This window comes from Carassius gibelio, chromosome A4, assembly GCF_023724105.1.
Source record: "Carassius gibelio isolate Cgi1373 ecotype wild population from Czech Republic chromosome A4, carGib1.2-hapl.c, whole genome shotgun sequence".
Lineage (NCBI taxonomy): Eukaryota > Metazoa > Chordata > Actinopteri > Cypriniformes > Cyprinidae > Carassius > Carassius gibelio.
In genome coordinates this window covers 33,013,010-33,031,504 of record NC_068374.1, presented here as the reverse complement: position 1 = coordinate 33,031,504, position 18,495 = coordinate 33,013,010, and the positions used below count along the sequence as shown (strand labels likewise).

The window sequence follows — 18,495 nt, the reverse complement described above, 5'->3', positions numbered from 1 at the left end:
AACGTGAACTGCATGTCCCGTGGTGCTTTGCGCTGCTCGCCACCCACCGTTGCGTATCCGTTCGTGTGTCGTTTCTGTGTTGAAAAAAAAAAAAAAACAGCCTCATCAGTGCGGTTCGCAGCGATGTCAGTCCAGGCTGTGACAGCGAAAATGGCCGAGGTCGAATTAAAAGACGTGACCGGTAAAGACGCTCCCCCCGCCATATCTCCTCTGACACCCAAAGCAGAGGAGAAGAAGAGTGTAAATAACTCTACTTTGCCATCAGCAGCGGCCGCGACGGTTGAGCCAAGTCCGGTGACCACCGCTCCGAGCCCCGTGAAGATGCCGCAGGCGTCCGCGATGAAGCGGCCGGACCCTCAGCAGAACGGCGGCGAGGCGTTTGTCAACTGCGACGGCACCGTGGCCGAGGCACCGCGAATGAAAAAGGTAACATGGCTTGATTGTGCGGAGATCCGATAAATCTGTGATGGAGCTCGTTTTGAACCGTTCATCCGCTCGCTGTCGTGTGTCATTGTGCGGCGATGATTCCTGGCCTATCAAACCTTTGCTAGCAGCGTAACAGCTGTAAATTCACGTTCATTTACCTCCAGCTGTCAGGAGATGATCGGTGACAGATGTACCGAGTGCTTTCACGGGGTTTTTTGGATCGGATCGCGTTGATTTCGAGCTCGTGAGTGATTGTTTGGAATACTGCGCATGTCGTGGCGCTGCGTGCGTTTATCCGGGTCAAAACAAACCGTTCCAAAACACAAATCGTGCTTGAAATTGTAAAAATTTTATAAAAACTTGAAATATGAATTAATTCGCAGATTGTGTAATGCTTTGGATAAGCAGTTGTATGCAATTAAATTTTATTGCACTTCCATGGAATAGTTTGATTGTACATGATTTAAGCAATACTTAATAACCTTTGATATTTATCTTAATGACATTAATGAAAAAGTAACCCAATTTTTAATTATTATTATTATTATTATTATTATTATTATTATTATTATTATTATTCCATTTGTGATATGATCTTCAAGCTCTTTGAGAATCCTTCAGATTTATCTTTATGTGAAGATAAGAATTCCAGTGTTGGTTAAGATTGTTTTCATTCGTTTTGGTTGCAGTTTTTCTTTTATAGCATTGTTTGCTTTTCAAAGTGAAGAAAGGTGTTGTTGGAGTGTGTGCAGGTCAGTTTTGTGGCATTTGAAGTTAGCAGTATTGTTTGAGTATTTTATATGATTAGGTTGCTTTGTCTGTGTGTCCTGATTGACGATGTGGTCATTGGAAACCCTACCATTTGACTCTCTGAAATAAAAAAAAAGCAATGTCAGATTTGATGTGAGGAATCACATGTATCGCTTGATATAAGTTGAGAATTGTCACTCTTCTGTTACGTTTCAGTGTGACTGTCATGAGCTTTGTGTGTTCGGAGCTAGATTAGATAATTATGGGAATTTACCGGTTCACTTCATGGAGTGTCTCTTATCTTTGACTCTTATCTGGCTTAATGGAGACTGTGTTATCCATGAATCTCTTATCAATAAAAGAAAATCTTCATTATCTTATCTTAGCTGACAAAATGAAGATGGTGTACATTTCAAGGATAAAAGATTTTGATAAAGAAATTTGCTTTTATTATTATTGTTACCATTGACCAAGGATTTAATGTAGAATGAACCAGAACATGACATTTGGATGTGGCCTTAGATATTTATTCTTTGACAATTTGTTTTTCAAGCACTAGTGCATTTAATTGTATTTTATACATTAGTTAAAATGTTATTATTATTAGATTTTTTTAATCCACATAAATATATATGTATGTTAATTTTTATTTTAGTTCATGATAGATCATTTCTTTTTAAGGCCAAGCGCATAGTTTTTCTTTTTATATTTTCTGTTTTCATTTCAATTCTTACTAATTTTGTTTTGTGCTTTTGTCAATTTTTTTTATATTTTTATATATTTAGCTTTAATTTATTAATGTTTTAGTTCTAGAATATTTAATATTTCAAATTAAACTTATTTCAGTTAGTTAGGCAACATTTCACTTTTTACTATGATTATTTAAGAAAAATTAAATCCACACACATCTATTATTTTGGTTCATAGTTGTTTCCTTTTTATTTAATGCTAACACTTTCATTTGTATTGTAAAGAAAAAGGAAGCAGGGTTATTTATTTTAGTGTTATTGTGATACTGTTTTATTCTTATGCTGAGTTAGTTTCTATTTGAATATTTTTTGTTTTCATTTTAATTTTTGTAATTTAGTAGTTTTGTTGTCTTTTTTTAATTTGTATTCGTTTTTTTTTTTTTTTTTTTAAATGTCTATTGATTTTTTTTTTTTAGGTGACAAAATATAGCTTATTTTAAGTTAACTTTAATAACCTTGTTTCTAAGCGCGGACTCTGTCTGCTGATTATCACCAGTCTGTGTTGTTAACAGTGCAACTCTGGAGCTTTTCTGTGGACAGTGACAGATGATGAACCCCATAGTGGGGTTTAGATGATCTGTAGTGGGGTTGGTGACATCCCAGATGTTTTAGGACACACACTCTTCTATGCCACTCATCTATCCTGAGGGTGCTGGTGTGATGCTTTCAATGCATTGTTACTTTAACTTCCCAAAAAAACTAAACTGTTAGCTACATCATGCTACTGTTGCTTCTGTAAAGTAGCCGAGAGGAGGGGAGGACAGTGACATGTCCCGCAGCAGGATCTCTAACGCAGGCCTGTAGTTTGACTAAGGATTGCTGTGACCTCAGTGAACATTCGCACAACTGGATTTGAGGGTGTAAAGGGGAAGCAGGGTGCTGATAGACGTGTTCCCGCTGCTGTTTGGCATCAGCCGGGAGCTTTGTGCATACCTTACACTGTTGTGACGTTATGTCACTAAAGTTTTTGTACCCAGGATTCTTAGACCTGACAGACTTATGATGTGATGTGGATAATTTGGGGGAAGCACTGCACATGACTATTGCTTACAGTTCAATGCTGGTTATGTATTTATATATATATATATATATATATATATATATATATATATATATATATATGATATGATATGATATGATATGATATGATATGATATGATAATATGATATGATAATATTTAGAGTGATAAGATAAAGATAAGTTGTTTTTAGAGCAATATAAATGTATCAGTAACAGCTGTAAGCAGTGTTGTTATTGTTAACTTAAAACATAAAAAAGTTTTAAAGCTAAAAGTGAAATAAAGCTAATCTAAAATATACATTTTAAGACGAAAAACCTAAAATTAAGGTTAAATGGGAATTAGAAATAAAAAAATTAGAAATTAAGAACTAAAATAAAGTTTATGCTGAAGTACTACATTTTAAGTGTAAATAATGTGCAACTTAGTAAAACTAAAATCTAAAATAAATAAGAGCTATATAGAAACACATATGAAATTAAAATATTTTTAAATATTGCAATATATAAATAATGATAAAACAACATTTTCAGTCAGTTGTGGAAGGCTGGTGAATCATTTATATGCACTTTAAAAGTTAAATGAAACTTCACTCTAAAAAACATTTTGGGTTGTTTTTAACACAAGGGCTGGGTAACTATAGGACAGAACACATGTTTGGTTAATTTTCCCCAGCAAATTGGGTTGTTTATATAGCCCAGCATAATGGGTTGTTTCATTTTTATTAACTTATTTTTTATTTCATATATGAAATAACTTAAATTCTCTAAGTTAAATCCTCAAAACTTATACTCCACAAAAACCAATGGTTTGCATGGTAACTTCCTCTGTTTTCCATGCAAAAAATAAATGTGATGCTTTGCATAAAATTTAACAATATACAGTATATTAACTATTTTATCAATAAAATAAGATGAAATAAAAAAAAAAATCCTCACAATAAATAACTCAACCGCTGGGTTACGTCTGACGCAGGATCTAAATAACACAAAAATGACCCGAACATTGGGTTGTTATGTCTGACCCAGGAGCTGGATAACACCAAAACTACACTGAAAAAAAATCTCTTTTGGGAGTGTTTAGAAAATGTTGCTTTGAAATCAAGGTCAAGAAGACCTGCGTTACTCCCTTTCTAGTTTGCTCCGCATGCAAGTTTCTCGTTGCTCACATGACATATGATGAGATTTCAACGAGCAGTTGACAGGAAAATATTTCTCACCATGGTGCGAAGTTTGAAGGCTTTGATAAATGGTGGGATGGAACCAGAGAGACTGACCTGTACATTGAACCTGTCTGTGTTTATCTGCACTTGTAGAGGGTTCATGTATGAGTGATAGCATGCCTCCAGAAAGACCATTTTCTGTGTATGCCACTTATTGTCTTAAGAGCTTAAGAAAAAAGGACCACACGTGTGATTAAACGAAACTAGATGTGCTCTTTCAGGTAAGTGGTGCTCATGGAGACTGAAGCTTTGATGGAGTGATGCATTGAACAGAACTGCATGTTTTGTACTGAAGCAGTTTACTGATAACAGTGCACTCACCGAATCATCTTCTCTTGCTCTCAAACACTCATCTATGACTCTGTGTCCTTGGCAGCAACCCTAATGGTGCACTTCAACACTTTAAAGGGCACAGCTGAGATTTCTCTCTCCCTCAGGCAGCCGTAACCACACCGCAGCAGAACTCGTTCACCTGAAATCACCCAGAGTCTTCTCGAGTGCCGTAATGACTTGGTGTACTGCAGAGGCAACAGTGAGAGCGAGCCTGCCAAACAAACACATATTGTGCCACCTCAATGCTGCTTCTGTCGAGTGCATGTGTGACAGACTTCTCTCTCACACTCTCTAACCTGGAACCCTATGAAATCTGATAATTTTTCCTGAATTCCAATAAAATTTTCCGGATTCCATTTGAAAGTTTAGATTTCAGTGTTCAAAAAGCCTACTGACGTAATACAAATGTATTATCGAAAATAGTGGTAATCAAATGTAATCAAAGGCAATAAACATTAATTTAATTACCGTATTTAAGTCGCATCAGTCCAAAAATACGTCATGACGAGGAAAAAAACTTACATAAGTCGCACCGGACTGTAAGTCGCATTTATTTAGAACCAAGAACCAAGAGAAAACATTACCGTCTACAGCCGCGAGAGGGCGCTCTATGGCGGCTGTATACGGTAATGTTTTCTCTTGGTTCATTTCTCCTGGTTCATGTCAAATTAATTTTGATAAATTAGTCGCACCTGACTATAAGTCGCAGGACCAGCCAAACTATGAAAAAAAGTGTGACTTATAGTCAGGTAATACGGTAATCAGTTAAAATGTTATTAAATGAAAATTTAACAGTTGCCTTTTTTTGGCAAACAAAGTTCTGTACAACAGAGGTCTACCGTTAAAATAAAAAATGAATAAAAATTTGTGATTTTACTTAAATTTAAATGTTAATCATTTATTATTGTTTTTATTCTTTTGAAAAGTACAATCCACTGTAGTAGTATTATATTTGACACAATTTCTTAAAATCAAGATCATTTATTTTGACGGTTTGGCATGAAGACCTTTTGAGTTTCAAAAATGCCAAATGACATCCATGACATTCCAGGTTACACTGTGAATTCCATTGTTATTATTTTTTCATGTGGCCCTGTCTTCTGTCTCTCTCCTGTTCTTTTTTTCTGGGCTTAAAAGCATTTTTGTTTTACTCTCAGAATGTGCTGCCATATGTTGCCATTTCCCAGCAAACCTGCGCAAGAGATGGCAGTTTCCGTACAGTGGCTTGATAAGCTGCTGGATTGCAATCTGTGACTTTTTCACAAGTGAGCTTTATAATAGCAGCAGGGCTAGAAGAGTCAAAGTATGCATCATGAAAGCAAATCTGTTGGAGGCTGCCAGCTGTTGTCGGATTGTACGGCTGGTCGTAGGATAGAGGAACATCGGGGCCAAGCTGTGTACATGGCAGTTGGTTATTTATTCTTGCTCTTTGCTCAACATTATATGTTAAGCTTTGCTTTAGAAAGATTGGGAAATACAATCCTGTAAGGACATTTTAATCCCGTTGGTTTATACATTTGTTCACTGAATAAATTCAGATTTGTGGCACTGTTGAACGAAGGAGTGAATTTGCATCGATTGTGCATGTGAAAGATTAAGCCACTGGTCAGGCGTTAGCCAGAATGTGTTACTGAATGAATGAACTAAAGCTTTTCCACTGACCAAATGGACCTTCTGTTCACAAGTCACTGTTCGATTGCTTCATGGTGTTGGAAATTAAGTAGAAGATTTCTGTTGGCGTTTGTATTTTATTGAGGCCTAAGGTTTTTCAATTAGTTAACTGGTGGAATGGACACACACGCAGGATCCACAGCTAAGGAATGCACCATAGACCCCTGCACCAGCCCCTCACAAAGAACATTCAGTGTGCTCAAAATTTGCTGCATCACAAAAGACTCTCAGAAAAGGTTTTTAAAAAAAAGCCATCTTCGTTTCTCTTCCTTTCCTTTCTACCAAAGAAAATACAAACCTTAGACCACAGCTGCTGAAATGCATTGCTTGATTGTGACCGTTTCCTTGATTTTAGTGGCCTGACTCACCTCAAACTTCACAACATTGTGTTTTTATGTGAATTTACCTGAAGATAACCTACACTTGTCTGGCATCAATTTACACTGAGTTACATTGAGGTTCCAATAAATGTTCCAAAAGCAATGGCATGGGAGAGCTATTTTTGGTTCTCTAAAAATCTAAAGACCCTTTTTTCACTAAGAACCTTTTGTGGATTGGGAAGGTTCCATGGATGTTAAAGGCCCTTAAGAGTGAAGAGCCTGCAAAATTTTCTCCTTAACCCAGTCAGACATTTACATTTTTGTGCATTCTTGAATTTCAGAAAAATCATAATCAAATATTAGCCCAATGTCTTGTACTGTGGCTTTACTTGAACGTTGGTACGCATTGGAAGACTTCTTTATGCATCAACTTGCCTTTTCAGTCTCCTACATTTGAACTGAAGTAAATGGACGTTTGAAGAGCAAAAGCACAGATAAATGGTTCTGTCTCTTAATAATTTAAAAGTGAGGCAGAAATGAGGCAAATCTAAAATTGACCTTTATGGCGAAGTGTAGTGATCTTAATTGCATATTTGGTCAAGTGAAAATATCTATTTGCAGCAGTCTCTCCACACAAACCTAAAATTTCAGGGTACCCTAGACTTTCTTTGTAGTGGGTACATATTCCTAAATTGTAGTCCATCGTTTTTCTTTGGGACCACAAGCATCTCTGCAGATCAAACAAGTGCAGCACAGTTACTGGATTTGATGCCTTTGATCTGGTACGGGGTTGAAAATACTTCAGTGCTACTGTGGCTTGTTACTTCTCTTTATGCAGGTCACACTTTCGGTTCATTCTGATGGCTGAGTGTTCATGAGAACTTTCCTCTAAAAGCTTTTGAGCTTTCAGAGTGTTTGGCTTCGTTGACTTGAATTGGCTGATGACCCAGAACATGACTTCTGAGCTAAATTTGTGGGTCAATTGATTGGTTCAGGATGAACATCATTGGGCGTGACGTCATCCTTTATCCCAGTTCCTCCCCGTTCCCAGGAAATGCGTCAGCAGTGAGATTTCAATGAGCAATGAGATTTCTTGCCCTCAGTGTACAGGTAACAAGCTTAATGCTGCTAATGCTAAACCATGCATTTGGTTCTTCTCATGTCAATCATTGCATCAAGCCTGATTTTTGCACATTGAATGCAGTTAGCAGAAGACTGTAATTGTTGCATGTACTGCTCATATGCCAGTGTCGATAAATCAGTGCAGCAGGGCATCGCTTTCCTAGTGTTTCTGCTTCAGGGTCTTGCTGCGCTTTCACGCTTATCTTGTGGCTGGTAGCTCCATTTGCCAATATAAAACTGAATGAGGTTTCTTCCTCTTCTGCTTCACTGCAGATTGGATGCGTTTTTCCTCCTCTTAGAGAATTTGATTAGATGATGCAATGGGTGGATCTGAATGAAATGCACATGTGCGTAAACATTACGTGACAAAATCATTAAGCATGTCTGTTACGTACATCTTAAAATGCTTTTGTTTTTTATGTTGCTATATTTGACTTGAGAGAGGAGATGTGAGGCCTTCTTAGGGTTGTCTTGCTTCTTATGAATTAGGAATCAATAACTGGCTTGCATGATATGATCCTTCTCATTTTCTTCTCTCTCTCTCTCTTTCTCACACATCTCTAAATCCTGAACCGCTATTTGTTCCTTATGTGGAGCAACAGGAATGATTGAGCGTCAGACACATTGATGATTCTAAAAAGGCTGCAGCCATCTGCTCTCAAACCAAAATTAGCAAGTCGGAGGCCCTGATACACAGAGAGCTTTGAGCTCTAGCTGAAGATAATAATATGGGCCACTGTTAAACTACAGTTATTACTTGTTTCATCATAAAGTTGCCAGTGGATGTGATGTAAAATGGTCCCTAAATGTATCCTGATTATAAGTTTAGACTCAAAAAGTCCTTGTATGTTCCCTTTTTGCACATTTTTATCTCCATTATCACATATTACGCCTTATATCACATTTTTGACAGCATATGTTCCATAAATCTATAGTTGGGCGATAATTGTAGAATTTTTTTTTTAAAGATAAAGCTATAACAAAAGTATATTAATTGTTCAATATAATGTTTATGTGGCAAAGGCGTAACAAAACGTGACTCATTTGAAGCGCGCCACACGGACCATTTATTACCGCAGTGCAAGCTTACTAGACTCCTCCCTCAATTCGAGCCCTATATAAACCATTTCACTTCATTATAATATTGCAAGATCATGCATTTCAAGTATGTCTCGGATCTTTGTTTTTCCTGCACCTGCTGTAGTTAATGATGCACTCGATTTAGGATAAGTTTAACTGGATAAGTTGAATACCTAACAAGCTCTGAGTGGATTCACGCATCCGTGTTTGTGTCCACCAGACTCAAACGGTTTCTCTTTACTGGTCAGAGTAAAGTCAGATCTGTGGCATTTGCTGATGGTAGTCTACGGGACCTTGTATTCATGTATTGTATTCATGGTTGTTGTTGTAGAGAGGAGACAGGCAGATGTTATTTCATCAGTGAATTGCTTGTTTCTTTGTCTTGGTCTTTATCAGTGCATAACAGATGACAATAGGAGAGCGGTGTGTGTATAGCTAAATATCATGTTATACATTCTGTGTTTGGCCAGCAAGGCTATGCTTATGCAATAATATCAGATTCAGAGAGAACAGATAATGTGTGCCACTGTGAAACCCAAACATACATTGCTAGCAAGGAGATCTATAATGACCTGAGAAAGTTAGCATTCCCATTCATTTCAATGGCTGTTGCTTGGCTGGTGCACAACCCTATTGGAAATATTTGAAATCTGCCTTTCTTTCTGTTGGCATCAGAGAACGTTTAAACTATAAAATGTAAAAAAATATTTTCTGAGAATAAATGCCAATTTTGAACGGTTATTTTTGAAGTAACATGTTTTAACCAGATTATGTTGTTTAAAATGACCAGACTGAATATCTGGCCAGGCCTTGACCTCTTGGCATGAGTTTAGACATCCAGTTTCCAGATGTTTTGAAGGACTGTCATAGTGTCTTGAAGGCTGATTTTCAATGCATTAAAATATCTTCTACTTACCTTTTATTAGATTTGTTTAGGATTAGAGTTCTGCTACAGATAAACTTGAATTCAAGGCAGGCAAATGAACTGGATGCAACATCTATTTTCTAAATAATAACTATTTTTATTTTTTTGAGATCTGCTCTACCCATTTCCTTGCCTCTAGAGCCCACAGCAGTGAAGTATTTCTCATTTTAGAATACTATGTGGGATGATTTTCTTTTTTTCCTTCATCTCTTCAGAATAAGCACACTGTGAAAGAACATGCTGGCAGCCTGCGTTAAACCCAAATATGAAGAGAACGGAGAGAACATCACACTCTCTGTTTGCGCTTAGTCAGAAGAGCACCATCTGGCACATAAATAGAAGCCTTTTTATCCAAGGACCTCGAGACAATGATTGCCGCTCGTCACTGCCTGTGGAACAGGGAACTTGGAGTGGGCTTGCAGGAACAGGTTCATACTGGTGGAAGAACACTCTGAGAGAGCGACTGCTTCAATTAAAGTCCGAAGGACTGAATATGAGCCCTTTGAGTGGCCAGCCAGTGCTTTTGAGATGGTGCTACCTTGGTGTTCCAGTTATGCAGTCTAAATTCCACATCAGTTTGTTATACCAAAGCTAGGGATTGGTCATAAGGGTTAACTAGCCCTGCAACAAGCACCAGAATATAGGCTATATATGTTGGTCCCATAGTGGTTATCGATCGATATTAGAATGCATATCAATAGAATAACTGTAAATTATGACAGGTCAAAGGTTTGGAATAATTAACATTTAGAATTCTTTGATAAGTCTCTTATACTCACCAAGGCTGTATTTATTAAATAATAATAATAAAAAAAGTGAAATATTATAAGGATTTCAAATAATTGTGTATTTTTGTATATTTTAAAATGTTATTTATTCCTGTGATCAAAGCTGAATTTTCAGTATCATTACATAGTATTTAATAAAAAGTTAATATAGGTTTTTAATACTGTACATTATAATTTTGTGATGCCTAAATTCCCTTTTTTATTCACTTACACAGTTTTTATTTAATTTTTGTTTTTATTTTTAATGTATTTATACAAAATTGTGTTCAATTGTTCTGGATATTGATCATAACATGAAAACAATTATCGACTTATGATCAGTATTATTCAAATGTTAATATCAATGCATGTCTGGTTCCTACAGCAGAGTTAAATATTCTGAAGAAATTGCCAATCTGTTCTGTTTTAAAAATCTGTTTTTGGCCCCTATGTTTTTATCACCCTAGCGTGTCTGTGAGGGTGTGTTCACTGCAGCCACTTTATTTATTTTTTGGTTTGCAGTTACAACCACAACTTCTACTGTAAACCTCGTCTATAGCAAAGGGTATGAGAACAACACATCTTGTAGGCTGGTATTGACATTTTATGCATTTCTTTTTTTGCTCCTCTAGTACAGCTGAAGCGTCCCGAGGCGCTCGTTTCAGAAAGCTTTTGTTAATAACGTGACGTGGTATCGAATGGCTCCTCCAGAAAGAATCTGAATTAGCCATGGGGTAGCTGACCGCCCCCTAACCCTTTGCAGCTGAGCTCTCTGCGTAGGTAGATGACTTTTATACATTCACAGAGCAAGTGCAGAGTGTGGAGACATTTATCAAACAAAACAAACTCTTCATGCTTTTAATGAATTCATGGCGGTTTTGTCTATCAGTCATGAACTTTAAGGAGGCTGAGAGCAAGAAAACTTTATGATGAATCAGACTACTATACTACTCTGTAAATTTCCATTACAATCCTTAAGACTGATTTAACTTTACCAATACTGGCAAAGTCCGAACAGATCCTTTAACTACAGCTAACCTCTGTTCTTCAGAGTGGAAAAATCCACATCAAACTTCAGATGCTTTGCTCTGCTTGAGTGCTTTTCAACACTTTATTGTAGGAAAGGTCAAACTCCTTGCCAAGCCCAGTGATATATTGGCCTTGTAGGAATACAATCCTATTATTTTGTGGCTGAGGGATACGAAGAAAAAAGGAAGGGCAGAATTTCAAGAAATAGTAATCAAATCTGTCAGGTACGTTACGTGTTGGATGCAGAACACTTGAGCGCACATGTCCTACAATGTGATCCGTCATTCGAGCAGGAAGCAAATTACCGGTCACACCTTCCAGTGTTCTTTGACACACGATTGCTTGTGTTGGATTGGTCATTTGAATTACGGATATTTTCCGTATACCTTCTGTTAAGCCTATGCATTAAATTTAAAACACTTAGATGGAAGAAGATTTATTCAATAGAATGGACCTCACATAAGCTCTTTCTCCGGTTAAGTTCCCTGAGGTGCTTTTTTTGGGGTTTGTCTGTTGCACCAGGCTCTCTCATTTCTGGTGCCATCATTAGTCAAAGTGGGTCACCGTGTTGTATCACAGTACCCATGCTACCCGCCAAACCCCAAACCTCTGTTCTGACTGTGAAGTGTAGTTGCTATGAGAGTCACTTTATAGCTTGTAAAGCTTGTGAAAATGCCAGGATGAAAACAGTTTATGAAGTTGCAGACTGTCCTACAGAAAGAAAGCTGAGGTGCGGATCTTTGTGTCACAGCAAAGGTATTAGGCTCATAACAATCGAAGCATATGCAAAAGATCAGTTGCGTTAACGTCTTTGTTTTTTATAATGCAGTGGTGCATGATGGGAACAATTATTTGTTTACGTTTTTTTTTTTTTTTTCACGACAATGAAATGATAATTAAGGCTTTTTAAGTAAGGAATCTTAGGCTGAGTGGTTTTTCTTTTTTCTTTTTAGGATATCAATAGATTACTGATCCCTGGTGATCAGTGAACTAAAATTTCAGAGGAAAAAAGTAAAAATTGCAAAATGCAAACTTTTTGAGTTTACATTTCAAGATGTCCACAATTCAGAGGGACAAGACATAATTGCAAGCTATAAACTTGCCAAGAGTGAGGCTTTTTATCTTTTTACTTCTATATATTATTACTTTACCTTTTTATATTTTTATTACATGGCGAAAATAAGTGTCCATACTAATGTAATTAAAATGTTGGTAAAATTAATAAAAATAATAATAAAATAAAATGTTTGTTATTAAAGCAATCATAGGCTGCTGCATCCATAGTTTGGCTTGGCTGAATGCGATCGAAGAACACTCCCTTTATAATCACTAAAAAGCTGACATCTCAGTTCATAGCAATCTCACAACGCTCTGTTATAACACAATGAATCTTTCATAATGTCTTTACTTTGTGTGTCATAAGAGGATTCTTGAGCACGCAAATTTCAGCGCTGCACAAGAACTACAGCATTTTGAGCGGCGAGTAGACTCTAACACCTCTGATTGGACATTTCGTTCCAGAAATCAACACACATGTCTGTGATTGGCTACATTGCTCAGTGCTGCAAAAATTTAGAAGCTCTGCCTATGCTTGTGCCAGTTAATTGTTTTTAATTTATATTAGTTTTTCTTGTCGCTTTTGTGCAACAGATTAATAACAATTGATTATCAATTGAGAATCCTGCATCTCGCAAACATGAGTATCTACCCACACACACCCATCAAGTTTCGTCCCGCACAGCACTGTGTTGCATCAGGTCATTGCAGGTCTTTAAAGCAAGGCGACGGTCGGCTGTCCAAACATTCCAGTATGTGAATATTTTCATAACATAAGCCACTTAAAATTAAGCAAGTTATTTACATGTTTGATATTCAAAATGGAAAGCAAGTGCTGCTTTGTCTGCATATGTCTTGTATATCCTTATTTCGGTTTCTCCTTTTGAATGATGAATATATTGATAGCTGCTGATAGAGACAGCTAATTCAAGCTTTTTGGTCCAGATGCTCTTTAGTTCTGTCGGCTTTAGTTCTTTGAAGTCGGCTTTGTGTATAGCCTTTAGTTAAAAGTGATGTAACATTTGCATATAATGAGTTCTTTAGCTCAACCTTATGCTCCACCACGCGATGCAGGTGCTACACAGGACTTGTGAATCTGTTTACGCATGTCTTTCCACAGAGAACAAATGTAATCTCCTCCAGAGATGTTCAGGACCTCAGCCTGATGTTGCTGCTGCCATGAAATGAAAAAAGAAAGAAATCGTGTAATTTCTGTAACTCTGTGCTCCCTTCTGCAGACAAATTTGTAGTTTTTTGACGCTCAAGTGACTCCATTAGTGATGTGTACTCAGAACTGAAGTATGTCAGGGTGACTCCAAGTATGTTACGTTTTTCTGCTGTTTGGCCTAAAGGTTTTGTATGGTTCTGTTATTTGTCATCTGGAGGATAAGTTTTTCTCTTTATCTTGTACAGTTATTCTCCACTTCTCCTCTCCTGTTAGCATGCGTTCTGTGCAGAAAAAACCCATCCAGAGTCCTGCACATGGCATGCAGGCGTGTGCCCGCTAATATTTGATGTAATAACATTTTTGTGTCAGGTGACAGCCACAAGCGGGATGTGGGTCCAATAGCCAAGAATATTTTGACTCAATCCGGTACACGCTGATAGGCAGCTCTCTTCAAAAGGTCCTGTGCTTGTGATCATGCTATGTCTGAATACTGTTAAAGGCTTTTAAGTACAGCGTGATTTGCAGCACTTAGCATTGTAGCTAATCGCTCTGCCACTAATTGACATCCGTAGTGATTATATTAAAGGGAGCCCTCTTTGCTTGTTTTCTGTATTTAATATATTAACAAATTGAATAAAAGTTTTAGCCTGTTTTTTTTATTCTGCTAAAAAGAAGACAAAAGATAGTTCAGAATAGAACTTTTTGTCCTTTAGTATATTCCAGACTTGCATATCTCATTAAATTTCCATAACAAGTTTCCTTGTTTATTGTCTCAGAGCTCAGCGGGATGTTAGGAACGTTTTGGAACTGCTCTACCCTGCAGAGAGTTCATGTTTAGGAGCTCTTCGCTAACTACGCTTTCTGTAGCTGCACTTTATTCCTAACTGTTGGCATACATTGAGGTCTCCTTTTTAGTAAATGAAAGCATTGTACTGCATCAGTCTATATTAACAAAACCCTTGCACACCAGCCATGACTTGCATCATTGTGACAAGACTCTCAAGGTTAGGGTCTTCGAACCAGCTTCGATTTGGGCTCCTGTACTGAATCCACACTTCACCAGGATGGCAAACGACAATGTGAGTCATCGCTTTACATTCATCATTCGTTACATTAATTTTTTTGTTTGCTTCTAAATGAGCACACATCATTGATATATAGAGCAGTAAGATAGTTGAGTGTTTGGTATCTCTGTTACATGCTGTAGAGCCAAACCTTAGAAAGCTGCCTTACTGTCTGCATACACGACTGTTCAGCAAGAATATATATAGACTGTATATACACACTTAAGAGACTAAAGTCTTTTTTTTTTCTTATTATGGATGGTTAATGTCATCTTGGCAGGCAGCTCACTTGGGTTTTGAGCAAAGCTGCAGTGTAATGATGATCCTTGAGTAAAAGTTTAGTTCACTTCATTAGAAAAGTGATTCATTGTTTCAACGAACAACCGATGCAGTCATCAGGACCTTGCACCCAATACTTAGACATCCATTCTCAAGAAAAAAGCGTTTCTCCACCGCTCTGTTCTTTAATCATCAGCTTTCAGCAGTGTCACTAAAATGTACCGTTAACGTGATGCAAGCATCTGTCTCTTTCTCTAGTTCTTTCTTTCTTACATAAGTGATCTTTTTTCATGGAAGTGTTGCTCGTGGCCTGAATCTTTCCTCCAATTGAGCTTTTTGCCTCCTGTTTAATACATAAATCCATTCATATTACCTTTGAAAGATTAAAATACCTCATTTCTCTTTTGGCAAAATGTCTAGTGGCATTTAAAAAGAGGACGTAATAGCATAATGCTTTGTTTTCAGTGCATGATTATCCTTGTCTTTTCATTTGGATGATGACCAATTCATATTGCTGAAGTCTTTATTTCCATTTGTTGTTTTCCTCTAAATAAACTAGCTGCCTTTATAGTGTACTTGGACTGTGCAGACAGTGTCTGATTAGGGACGAACGTAATGCAAAAAACCCAAATCTGAACTTGGTAAAGTTAGTAAGTTTATTTGTTCACGCAAAGTCTTAAAAGGCCCTTGTCAGCTAGAACAACAGTAAAATGCAATGCAAGTTGCGACATGTGCAGAGCAGTAGGCATTTACATTTATGCATTTGGCAGATGCTCTTATCCAAAGCGACTTACTTTGCTCTCAGGGTATACATCTCATAACTGTTTATGCATTTCCTGGGAACTGAACCCATGACCTAGGCGTTGCAAATCCCATGCTCTACTGTTTTAGCCAAAGGAATACATAAACATAAACTAAAGCAGCTTTTATAGACACATTAAACTTTCAGTTCTACTACTTAACTAATCTTGTTAGAAAAGTTAACACATGTTTATAGCAAGCTGCTGTACATTACGTCTGGTTTAATGCCACAAAGACTTGAAAGTAACATGTTTAATTTGTACAAGACCTCACATTTGCGAAGCTGGCCAAGCATTTGCATCTGTGTTTGCCTACACCTTTCTGGCCTTAAAATAAATGTCTAACATGGACCAAACATTTACTTCTATGCATTTGGCAGACACTTTTATACAAAGTGGTGAATTGGATTTAAGGTACACATTTTTTCAGTTCCCTGGGAATCAAACCCATGACCTTGACGCATGCTCTACTGTTTGAGCTACATTAAGGCTTTAAGTGTATTAGTGTGTTTTGTTGTGCAGATCACCTCGGCAGAATGTACAGACCCACAAAAGACTGATAATAGTTCCCAAATATTTGACTTTCTAAACTCCCTAGATAAAGTAATGCGTGATCCAGGTCCCTGGGAAAGGTATGAAGTCATACTGGAAAAAAGTTTTGAAACCACACCTCTTAATACATTTCACAAAGGAGTTCACAGGAGATGTGGACCACCGTATTCTTATAGGATGATCTTCAGCAAATTAGCACTGTTTTTCAAGATTGGGCCATCATAAAACATCCACCAACAGTTTGTTTGCTTTACAATGTTGAACTGTTTGTAAAGTCTTAGCACATTTTTCTTGTTAAAGGCCAACAAGTGATAATCGACAAGCTAAACCAGCAACCATGACGTTGATGTTCGTCATAAAGGTGAGTTCAAAGAACTCAAGAACATGCCAGAGTAATTATCCCTCTGGTACTTTCGGTCTGTCTAAAGAGCCCTTTGTGAGGGCCAGTGGTGGCAGTGTGTGAGTGCATGTGTCCTTGGCATGTTTCATTATCTTGAGCATGAGACGCAGAAATCACATTCTAAAAGCCTCCACACACACACACACACACACACACACACACACACACACACACACGCACATTTTGCCAACTCTGCCCAGAATCGTTTCAGCTTCTAAACAATTAACAATTAAAAGAGAGATGCACAAAAAACCCCAAAGGGAAACAGTCTAGCATTGTGATGCACAGGCCATGGAATCAGAATGGCCACATGTAAAGATGGTATAATAGTCTACTTCCTCTCCGTCGGTCCCTTTCCTTTTGCCATTCGTTTTTTTTCTGTCTCTCTTTGCTTTCTTGTGTGTCATGCTGACATGTTTTTTTTTTTTTTTCATATTTCTAATTGAATCTGATAATTCAGAACTTTTTCTTCTCTGATTAGTATCATGCAAGTATGTGATTTGGTAGAGTGTGTTTCCTGCACAATAAAACATTCCCAGTACACTCCTTCAGCCCTTTGTGTAGTAATAAATAAGAGATAAACGGGTGCCAAATTGAAGTTCACAGAGTCTGCGGGTGTTTGTTTCTCTGTAGCGTTATTGACGCAAAATCCCTGCAAGTGGCAATTACTGAAGTACTTTTGGGCACAGCGGTGTGTTTGTGTGGATCAAGGCCTCTGTAAGTCAGGCCCTTATACTTGTCTGCATAACTGTGTTATACTCGTGGTCTAAAAGCCATCCATCCGTCCTGAAAACAGCACCTCCTATAGCTTCATCCTAAAGCTTGAAGATGAATCACTGTGATCACTCAGTAGATAGTTGATTGAACACAGATATGGCACAGGTTATGTAATAGTCACGCTTTTAAAAATCTCTTGATGGAGCGTGGGGATTTGAGGCTTGCTGTTGACTCAGATGATAACGTCAGCAGGGCACGACTGCTCCGCTCTGTAATCCTCTCACGGTTCACGCAGAGCGTTCCTCTCTGCAGGCAACAGCTGTCAGGCCATTAATAGTAGCACAGTTTACCGACACGTCTACGACGAGCTCTCAAAGGTGCTCATTGAGAGCAGATTAGTGGTGGCTGACTGAATTTATGAAGAATACTGTTGGAGTTCTCAAGATTTGATATGGAAATGATCGCCTTTAAACCTGCCTGACTTTGGCAGACAAGAAGTACAGTATTGTTCAAAATAATAGCAGTACAATGTGACTAACCAGAATAATCAAGGTTTTTCGTATATTTTTTATTGCTACGTGGCAAACAAGTTACCAGTAGGTTCAGTAGATTCTCAGAAAACAAACAAGACCCAGCATTCATGATATGCACGCTCTTAAGGCTGTGCAATTGGGCAATTAGTTGAAAGGGGTGTGTTCAAAAAAATAGCAGTGTCTACCTTTGACTGTACAAACTCAAAACTATTTTGTACAAACATTTTTTTTTCTGGGATTTAGCAATCCTGTGAATCACTAAACTAATATTTAGTTGTATGACCACAGTTTTTTAAAACTGCTTGACATCTGTGTGGCATGGAGTCAACCAACTTGTGGCACCTCTCAGCTGTTATTCCACTCCATGATTCTTTAACAACATTCCACAATTCATTCCCATTTCTTGGTTTTGCTTCAGAAACAGCATTTTTGATATCACCCCACAAGTTCTCAATTGGATTAAGGTCTGGAGATTGGGCTGGCCACTCCATAACATTAATTTTGTTGGTTTGG

At 37.5% G+C, this 18,495-nt stretch overlaps 1 protein-coding gene across 3 annotated transcripts in view; it reads left to right on the top strand.

The window, feature by feature from the left end:
• Window positions 1–29: 29 nt before the first annotated feature.
• LOC127977897 (putative adenosylhomocysteinase 3) overlaps window positions 30–18,495 on the top strand; it is a 30,294-nt gene continuing 11,828 nt past the window's right edge. Inside the window, exons 1-2 of one of the 3 annotated variants that reach the window (XM_052583132.1) lie at window positions 30–181; window positions 269–426. In XM_052583132.1, the coding sequence (XP_052439092.1) occupies window positions 124–181; window positions 269–426 (216 nt within the window). In that variant the 5' untranslated portion in view covers window positions 30–123. Of the gene's footprint in view, window positions 427–18,495 lie in introns of all 3 variants that reach the window. The other 2 variants (XM_052583124.1, XM_052583114.1) reach the window with 2 other exon arrangements.